Source organism: Sparus aurata, chromosome 11 (assembly GCF_900880675.1).
Source record: "Sparus aurata chromosome 11, fSpaAur1.1, whole genome shotgun sequence".
Taxonomy (NCBI): domain Eukaryota; kingdom Metazoa; phylum Chordata; class Actinopteri; order Spariformes; family Sparidae; genus Sparus; species Sparus aurata.
In genome coordinates this window covers 22,010,140-22,020,335 of record NC_044197.1, presented here as the reverse complement: position 1 = coordinate 22,020,335, position 10,196 = coordinate 22,010,140, and the positions used below count along the sequence as shown (strand labels likewise).

Below are 10,196 nucleotides of genomic sequence, written 5' to 3'. Positions count from 1 at the left end.
TGCCTGTGTTGGCAGTTTTCCTTTTGTTTGTCATTGTGCATCATTTAGTCTTTCTGTCTTGGAAAAGAGTCCTTCTGAACTGAATATTTTAACTAATGTCTAGATCGCGATAAAATTTGATGCAGATACATTCATGGTCCCTAGGGGATGAAACCGTTTGACGTTGGTGATCCCCTGACTCATCCTCCTGCCCCACCAGCATGTCAGATTGGCACAATATTTATGAAAATACTCACGTTTCATTGACTGTAACAACAACTCTGGAGATCCCCCAACAAACACGAGGTTCACATTTTGTTAATAGTTTTTTCTCTTTGATGGATTCCTATAAATTGGGACCCCACATCAATATTCTATTTATGATGAACTGTTATTTGACAATAATTTGTTTCATGGGCAAATCCCAGAAAACCTTTAACATCTGCCTCTGCCTTTATGTGTATTGCTAAACACAAAGGCATTGTTGTTGCTAGCCAATCGTGGCAAATATTATACCTGCTGAAGAGATCTATGGTTTCCCAATACCCTACACCAACACTGAAACATCTCATTGGAGGTTCAGCAGGTGGGCCCGTGCTGGCCAGTGATGTTGCATGCAGACTGCAGACTGACTCACTCTGGTGGCAGGACGTTGAAGTAACGCCGTGAAACAGTCCCGGGGATCCTGGAGCTAGCAGGAGAGGAAACTCCCTGGCAGGTAGGATGCTGAGTGATCCAGAAAAAATGTTCGGCTAGATTGCAGAGGAAGAGGAATTCTGCAGACACCATCTCATAAAACAACTTGACAGTCCCAAGTTGTAGCGTAACAGACATTTAAAGGCACACTAGGGAAGAAGAACGTTTAATCTGATGATTTTGCCTTAAAAAGCGAAATAAATAAATTCTCTTCATTTTCATGACTGAATAATTTGAATAAACAAAGTGACCTTAAAGGGATATTCTGGCATAAGTTTAATCCATGGTCCAACACACCGTGACACAGAGTAATAGATAGATAGATAGAATTACTTTAATGATCCCAGACTGGGAAATTATTTTGTTACAGCAGTAGTGGGTCCGCAAATAAAACATTTCATACATAAATAGAATCCAATATATACATAGTGTATATATACAGTGCACAGTCTGCTATAAACAGTAAACAATAATAATATATACAACAAAACAAAATATGCAAAATATACTATAACAATAATAATATATACAACAAAACAGTAGACAGACCAGAGTTCTCTGTCAGGCAGAGGTGAGAGAGTTGTTGTACAAAGTGATGGATTGTGGCAGGAAAGATTTCCTGTATCTATTGCTACGACAGCGAAGCTGAAGCAGTCTTCCGGAGAAGGTGCTCCGCTGTCTGACCAGTGTGAGTTGGAGAGGGTGGAGAGGATTATCCATGATGGATAACAGTTTTTTCAGTGTCCTCCTCTCCACCACAGCCTCCAGAGTGTCCTGTTTGCAGCCAATCACAGAGCCAGCCTTCCTGATCAGTTTGTTGAGTCTATTGGTGTCGCTGGCTCCGATTCTGCTCCCCCAACAAACCACAGCAAAGAAAAGTACACTGGCCACCACAGACTGATAAAAGATCTCCAACATCTTGCTGCACACTTTGAAGGATCTCAGCTTCCTCAGGAAGTAAAGTCTGCTCATCCCCTTCTTGTAAACAGCTTCAGTGTTAGATCTCCAGTCCAGTCTGTGGTTGATGGTAACACCCAGGTACTTGTAATCCTCGACTACCTCCACATCCTTTCCCAGAATGCACAGAGGTTGGAAAGCCGTCTTCCTCTTCTTCCTGAAATCTATCACCATCTCTCTGGTCTTGCTGATGTTCAGCCGCAGGTGATTCTGTCCAGTCCACTCCACTAAGTTGTCCACCAGTGCCCTGTACTCCTCCTCCTGTCCCTCACTTATACACCCAACAACAGCCGAGTCGTCAGAAAACTTTTGCAGGTGACACGACCCGGTGTTGTACTGAAAGTCAGTGGTGTATAAGGTGAACAGGAAAGGAGACAGTACAGTCCCCTGTGGAGCTCCTGTATCACTAACCACCGCATCAGACAGAACACTGCCCATACGGACAAACTGTGGCCTGCCTGTCAGGTAGTCAGTAATCCAGGAGATCATTGTGTCGTCTACACTCATCACCCGCAACTTCTCCCCCAGTAGCAGTGGCTGAATGGTGTTAAAAGCACTAGAGAAATCAAAGAATGTGATTCTCACAGTGCCTCCTCCACCATCCAGGTGCGAATGGGCTCGTTGCAGCAGGTAGATGACAGCGTCATCAACTCCCAAGTGGGGCTGGTAAGCAAATTGCAGAGGGTCTAGCAGGGCTCTCACCTGCGGCCTCAGGTTGGCCAAAACCAGTCTCTCCAGCACCTTCATGACGTAAGATGTGAGGGCCACTGGTCGATAGTCATTGAGGTCTGATGGTGTCGACTTCTTTGGAACAGGAACCAGGCAGGAAGTCTTCCAAAGCACCGGTATTCTCTCCTGACCCAGGTTCAGGTTGTAGAGGTGTTGTAGGACAGGAGACAGCTGGCTGGCACATGTCTTCAGGATCCTGGGGCTGATACCGTCAGGGCCTGCAGCCTTCTGCTGGTGGAGTCTCTCCAGCTGTCTCCTAACCTGGCCTGCAGTCACAGTCATGCGGGGGAGGCTGCCGGTGTCTTCAGTGGAGGACGAGGAGGTGGAGCCCCCCTCGCGAGATCAAGTTTTCCGACCGCTAGCTTATGTAGTTTTAGCAACCTCAGAAAAGACCCCACAATAACAATACACTGCAGTCTATGCCTCCAACCAAGAAACCGCCACTAAAAAGCCACTCATAGCCACAAATAATTCTCAGAACCGCACCAAACTACAGCAACAGTACAAATAGGGTCCCAGCACATAGTTCGAGGCATCAAACATCTGGTAGCTTTGCCAGATTTCACACAACTTGCCACTCTCCTGCAGCAGCTTGCTCGTTGTGGGGAAGCCCTGACGAGTCGATTACCGAGTGTAGTAGAGTTCCACAGCTCAAGGATGAAAATGTATAATTATTACTCCATGGAAATGCAATCAAAGTTCAGAAGTGTCTTGCCTACCAGTTTATAACAGTTATTATCAAGAGCTGACAGGGAAAAGAACAGAATTGAGCATTTCTAACTGCACTTGGTAATCGACTATAAGTGGCTTTTTGATTGCGGTTTCTTGTTGGAGGCATAGACTGCAGTGTATTGTTATCGTGTGCTCTTTTCTGAGGTTGCTAAAACTACATAAGCTAGCGGTCGGAAAACTTGATCTCTTGAGGGGGGGGGGGTCTTACTCGATGTCACGGTGTGTTAGACCATGGATTAAATTTACACCAGAATATCCCTTTTTTTAAATTTGGTTTAAAATACCTCATACTTGCCGTCTATCTGCTTTATGTCGCCACAAAATCATTCCAACATCTCCTTTCAAGTACCTTGAGGTTTCACGCTTCTCACACTGTGCTCAGTGCCTTGGCAGCCTTCTCACCTTTAAAGGGATAGTTCGGGATTTTTTAAGTGGGGTCATCTAAAGTACATATCTGTAGTCGATCTGTTTCCTACCGTAATCACCGATCAACGCAGCCCCATTTTTGAGAAGTAGAGAGCCGCTCCAGCCCAGACGCTCAGCTTTGTACTGCAGTGAACGGAGTACAGAGAAAAAGCGAAATTAACCACCTAAAACAAGGCTCACCTAAAAAAATTTACATCAGTTCAAGTGTACGTTGTATAGGTAAAATTCACACCGCTTTACATCGCCGTCAGACTGCGGTTTCTTTTGGCATGACATTTTCTCAACCGCAGAACCCCCGTATCCCTACGCATAAGCTAATGCGGAAGGATACGTAGAGTTAAGTTTCGTTTTTATCGTAAGTAAACCTCTCGTCCAGCAACTCATATTCTGCCGCTCGCAGATCAGCTGTTGCCCAGTTACGCTAGTGCGTACGGATACGGAGGTTCTGCAGTTGAGAAAATGTAGTGCCAAAAGAAAGTGCGGTCTGACGGCGATGTAAAGCAGTGTGAATTTTACCTATACAACGTACACTTGAACTGATGTAAAAAAAATTAGGTGAGCCTTGTTTTAGGTGGTTAATTTCTCTGGACCCCGTTCACTGCAGTACAAAGCTGAGCGTCTGGGCTGGAGCGGCTCTCTACTTTTCCAAACTGAGGCTGCGCTGATCGGTGATTATGGTAGTCAGATCGACTATAGATATATACTTTATATGACCCCACTTCAAAAAACCCAAACTATCCCTTTAACTTCGCCACCAGCCTCTCCACCCCCTGATAAGAACGTCAGGTCACAAACTGATGTGTCAACATGATATGACACATTCTGTAGAAATGTCAGTATAGTACGCGGCCTGTGACACGTCCACACGTGAACGTTTGAGTGGTTTCTAGGAATTTTAACTGCCAACATTTTGTCATGGTTGAAAGCTTTGCTTTAGACTTTTAGTCTTGTTTTATTTATTTTAGACGTGTGTTTTATGCCTTTTGCAGACAGTCGACAGTGGAGGGGTTGCAGGTGGAGAAAGAGAAGACGGAGAGGGTGAAATGACAAAGAAACAAGTTCCAAGCCAGATGTAAACAGGGTATGTTGGTTTGGCATAGGGTGCTAATTTCTGTCTTTTTTCCACACACTGGTGTTATGAAGGCCATGGACTGCACAAAGATCCCACAACTCACAGAATGTAAGCCAATGTGCAACAACATTTATTTGACAAAAAGAGTGACATGAAAGAATACAGCTGCCTGTTAATACATGAGAGCAGAGATGGACGTTTTACAAACCGGTAACTCTGTGGATACATGTGTGCATACAGGACACAAGCAGCCCTGGAATAACAGCCCTGAGCGCATCATAGGTTCAGTTATAATCTAATCAAGTACATTTTTAATGGTCGCACACGTCTTCCCGCTACACGTGTTCACAGATGCTCAGGTGGTTCACATTCACATCTACAAAACCTCGTAAGTAACAACAACAACAAATAAAATATTAAAAAGAAATTAGAAAAATAGCAGTTGTGGATTACGAGCATTATCATACAAACAATACTGAGATCATACTGGTTTTTTTTTTAAACATCAGTGTTTTGATTCTGATTTGGTTTCAGTGAAGGCAGAAGAGGAGAGAGCAGAGTCATTTTGAAGAGGAAGAAGAAGAAGAAGAAGAGGAGAGGGGTTGGCCTCAGCAGAGGAAGGTGAGGTCGCTCTTCCTGCAGCCCACCTGGCAGCACACGGTGGTCAGTACGTTGTTTATGTCCCGTCTGCTCAGCTGGAAGCCCAGGCTGCTGCTGCTCAGGCTCTCCAGACTGCTCTGCTCCCCTGCGGGCAAACCTGCAGCCACGAGACACGGCTGGTGTTAGGAAGCACTCTGACACGGGAGAACTTTCAACACTGTCCTCAATCAGTTTAATTGACTTTTTCTTCTTCTTCTCCTCAGTTGTTTCAAACACGCTAATGGATGAACAAAGTCTCGAGTAATTGAGGTCTATGTTTCCATTAAATAAGGAAACTCTAAATGACTGAACAGATTACCTCGGTGCTATTTGTCTTCTATAGTGTCACTTTACTCTTTCTAATCGGCACGACTGATAACTGGCTAACTGGGTTTGTTTGTGTGTGACAGGCAGTAAGAGAGGGAGGCCGCCCGCCCGCCCGGGGAACAGCCTGCTGCAGCTTTTAATCATGATATGTCGGCTCCTGCGGCGTAATAAGGTCGAGGAGCAGACCGTGTCTCTGAGCGAGGCCACCTGTCTGCCTGCACACCCTCCGCACTGAATTCATAGTATAGAACGCACAGCACACGCAGCACACAGCAGTGTCACGGCGAGTTGTTTGAATGGAGAGGTGCCTTAGATGAATAAAACAGCAGAAGAAAGTTATATATGTGCTGACTTTCAGAAATGTAAATCCCCTTTTTACTTTGACAAGTGTTTTGTGTTTCAGATCGCTGAAGGAAAACATCTAATAGGGTAAAAGTTTTAGACTCTGCACTTTGGCAGAAATACCAAGCAGTTCAGTGGCTCCACATTTTCTGCTTAAGTCAGTGAAAGTAACATGAACGAACAGTGTACAAGTTAGATACTGTAAATAAGATGAGATCTTTTAAAGGTCACCTTAAGCGGGCAAAGGGTCACAGAAAAGATTAAATGTCCTCAAAAGATGGATGCAAACTGCAGGATTCACTGCAACTGTTCACCACAGAACTGTCACATATTGTTGTATACATGTTAGGATTTTCATCTTTTTAGCACTTGGTTACGTTGATGTTTATATTGTCAAAAAACGAAGAGCTGCTATCTGTGTTTCGATGTTTCTGAAACAATGACAATAAACATCTGTTCTATTCTGTCTTCTCAATTCTATTCTATTGCATATCGATAATTATAAATTCTTCATTGCTCGGTGGTTACATGATGGAACACAATCGCCGATAACTTAAAGTGCCTATTTTTAAAAGGAGGTTGATATCAGTTACTGAATATTTTGGTCCTTAATTTGCATTTTTAGCTATTTGAATTTTGTTCAATTTAATTCTCCATGTCCAGTCTCGGCAGGAATAGTTAGGTTCCTGTATGTGTGCTCTATCTCCTGTACAGTCTTATTTCATCTGTATGATGAAGTGAAGCCCGACCTCAAGGTGATTTTCTTCCCGACTATTGTTTTAAGACGGATTTAAATAATTGTCAACCTATTCTTTAAAGGAGCACTGTGTAGTTGTGGAGAAGACATTCAAACCCAGAATTTTAGTAGTTACAGTATTAATGAGGTAATAATACAAAGTCAGAAATGTTTATTTGTTTTTCCATAACTGAATAAACAAGCTGTTCTCAGAGGAAAATAAGGTCCCCAGAACATTGTTTAAAGCTGCAAAGGTGGCAGGGTCCACCACATTTAAACAAGGTAAGGCAGTATGTGTTGTCCTTTTGAGGTCAGTTTTTTATTCAGTCCAGAAAACAAAGAGAATTTGTTTATTTAGTTTGTTTAAACATAAAAAAAAAAATCTGTCAATAAGGATCCATCTCTTCTGATTTAAACACCTTCTCCAAAACTACATAATGCACCTTTAAGACTAAAATTCCCTCTCGGTGGTCTTCTTGCTTTTTCTTTCTTGCGTATGCTCGTCTCATAATGCGGTAAATCCTGAACCAAAGGAAATATCACGTCTGCTGTTTCTAAGGTAGAAAGAGAAGCTGTCTCACCGTCCCCCTCCATGTCTGTCTCGGTGAGGAGCCTCCTCCAGCGGGAGCCTCCGCAGGTGTAGACGACGGCCCTCAGGAACTCTCGACCGCACAGCTTTACCGCCTTCACCTCCGCCTCCACCTGCTCCACCTGCACCACCGCACACAGGAGCAGAGGCAACACCACCAGAGCACGCATGCTGGACACCCGACTGTGTGTGGGGAGGTTTGACTCTGATGATCGGGTTCGGTTCTGGAACGGTCTGCTCGGTTCGGTCGGTCTCCGATATCTCGAGTCTTCTCTCTCGGGTCAAGTCTTTCTGAAGCTGCACCATCTCCCTGTGTTATATACCATCCACCTTTCAGTTCATGGGTGCTGAGTATCTCTCCACCTCCTCCCTCTGACCAGCTCCTGAGCCAATCACAGACATGACCACACACACACACACACACACACACAGATTCCGGTCTCGATCCGTCATGACAATCAAGTCATATTTATGTTTCCAGTCTTCTCCACCTTCACCATCTTGGGAGGTCTAAAGGAGAGCGTGAAGCCCGTTAAGACTTTTACAACCCTGACCTGACAATCACATTAGATCCCCCTCCTCAGCCTCTCTGTGATTGTGTGATTGCGCCGACCTTCACTACACCACGTGGCTAATTAAGTGATACAAAGTGACTCCCCCTGCAGTCAAGCAGATGTTCCATGTGTTTACAACACTCTGATGGCCTCGTCGTCTTTGGCTTTACAGCAGTTTGGGCCGTCCGAGAGGACAAGAGTCAATGTTGACAGTCCATCATGCAGGTCATTACAGTGAGATGGGACACTCAGCCCGACATTTCACTTCGATCTCTAAAGGAGGAGATCCCCACTTAGGATGTCAATGAAGTTATATTATGTGTGGCTGGACATGCCGTGGTGTTGTCCCTGTGGTAGCAGAAACCAAAGACACGTGTTGTGGTTATAAAAGTAGAAGGGACAAAAGTGTGACTCCTTTATTGGAAGCCTTTTTGTCCTATAATGGGAAACAGGGAACTTTCAACAGCTTTTGAAACATCTTAATTTAATGATGAGGCCACTGTATGACCTACAAATTAGACTTGGAAAGATGGTATTTCTCTTTCTTTAAAGTTAATTTTTTCACAAGTTGCTTCCTTCTCCTGCTCGGTACCAAAACAGAAGTACACGCTAGCTGATCAAGATCACTGGACACAAAGTGTTGGTGCTCATACAGTCCACAGGAGCAAAAACATTTCGGTTCCTTGTGGCAGCCAAGGAACCTAAAAAAGAAGGAAGGGTCACTATGTCACTGAATCTTGTTTTGGTGCCAGACTGTGGTGTCAGCTGTATTGAAGACTATGGGAGATGCATGGAAAAACACACTGAACTGTCCAATGTATCTAGGTCATAAGACTTCTGATGAACGAAATGAGAGCACACACTTCAGACAAGAGGTTAACCACTGACTTAAACCAACAAATGATTGACAGGGCTGATAACACTGGGATCAAATGATGCACGTCCGGCTGATTTCCATTGATGAGGATGCACTTACACTGCGAAACGGCAGGAGACTTTCCTACACAAATTTGAGGAAAGAAAGAGAAAAATCCATTGTTAACCTCCTCTCTGAAGTGTGTTCTTTCATTTTCTGCAGGCATTTCATCAGAAGTGTGCTTCTTCATGCATCTCCCCAAATATTATTAGCTAATTTCAGCCCCTCAAACACCATGCTGATTTTTCCAAATCTGTGTAGTTATTCAGAGAGTCTGTTTTGCCGTTGCCAGCAGTGCGAGACTAAAAACTGCATGTGCAGTAATCACATTAATACATGATGAACATAACATTCAGCATGATGAACCCTTTGTGACAATAGTTTGACACATAAGTATACTCCCTCCACTGATGAAGAATGTGTGATGTGTTTGAAAGTTCTGCAAAAAGCTAGTAAGTAGAAGTTAAGATTGTTCTGTCGGGTTAAAAAAATCAATAGACTTTTGAGGTGACATTAACATGCCGTATCAGGAAACAGGATTTGTACCTCCGCTGGCATACTAGCTACCCAGTGATGAAATGTAACTAATACATTTACTCAGTTATTGTACTTAAGTACAATTTGGAGGTATTTGTACTTTATTCTTCCATTTTCTGCTACTTCACTACGTTTCAGAGGCAAATATTTCACTTTTTACTCCGCTACATTTATCTGATGACTTTAGTTTCTAGTTACTATGCAGGTTTCGTGCTGCACCAGAGCCAAAGTAGCACATTTTGATTTTAGTTACTTCATCAGTAATCAGATGAAAAAAAGACACTGATTCTTATGATTTAGAAAAAACTTCTGATAATCAGTGATATCAGATCTGATTATCGGCCAGGCTGATTGATCGACCTATAGTATTCAGTATACATGTGTAAATATATGTATAATTTATTGTTACTTGTACTTTTGATACTTAAATACATTTAGTACTAGCTCTATGACTTTTACTCAAGTACCGCTCATGTGGTTGGCTTTCACTTTGACAAAAATAATACATTTCAACACGATATCTTTACTTTTACTTGAATATGACTCTTTGATAGTTTTGACAACACTGTTGTCACCGGTATAATGCTGTCCTGGCTCTTACCTTTTATTCTCCTTGAAGTTGAAACGCAATCCTCTGGCATTTCTTCTGCACTCTGATCTTTGCTGTGTGTATTAATAAAATTGAACCCTGGTTTTAGCTGTTGAACTGTTCCTATTGATGGCTGCAATCAGAGCTACGACTCCGTAGTCATCATGAACCTTGTTTGATCCACCGCTCTGATTGCTGACTCAGAGGCCTGGAGAGGTAAAGAAGATTACCTAGATTACGATGACCTTATATTAACTTAAATAACCCTAAACAACGTTTGAGTGAGGTCATCTGCCAGTAGGACAGAGAACCTAAAAGCGCATGCTATGTTTATCCCTTAAATGAATGTCTAGCTGTGATCTGACCCCTTTCACTG

At 43.2% G+C, this 10,196-nt stretch overlaps 1 protein-coding gene across 1 annotated transcript; it reads right to left on the bottom strand.

Annotated features, from left to right (window-relative positions):
* Positions 1 to 4,698: 4,698 nt before the first annotated feature.
* insl5a (insulin-like 5a) lies at positions 4,699 to 7,538 on the bottom strand. The gene is made up of 2 exons (XM_030434040.1): positions 7,217 to 7,538; positions 4,699 to 5,348 (listed from the first exon to the last, which is right to left on the bottom strand). The coding sequence occupies exons 1-2, from the start codon at positions 7,392 to 7,394 to the stop codon at positions 5,200 to 5,202; spliced, it is 327 nt and encodes a 108-aa protein (XP_030289900.1). The 5' UTR covers positions 7,395 to 7,538; the 3' UTR covers positions 4,699 to 5,199.
* Between the last annotated feature and the right edge of the window lie 2,658 nt (positions 7,539 to 10,196).

Excerpts from the sequence above, each read along its gene's own strand:
- insl5a (XM_030434040.1), bottom strand. The coding sequence starts at position 7,394 with ATGCGTGCTCTGGTGGTGTTGCCTCTGCTCCTGTGTGCGGTGGTGCAG. Across the intron at positions 5,349-7,216 it reads GACAGACATGGAGGGGGACG|GTTTGCCCGCAGGGGAGCAG; the intron begins GTGAGACAGCTT and ends TCGTGGCTGCAG.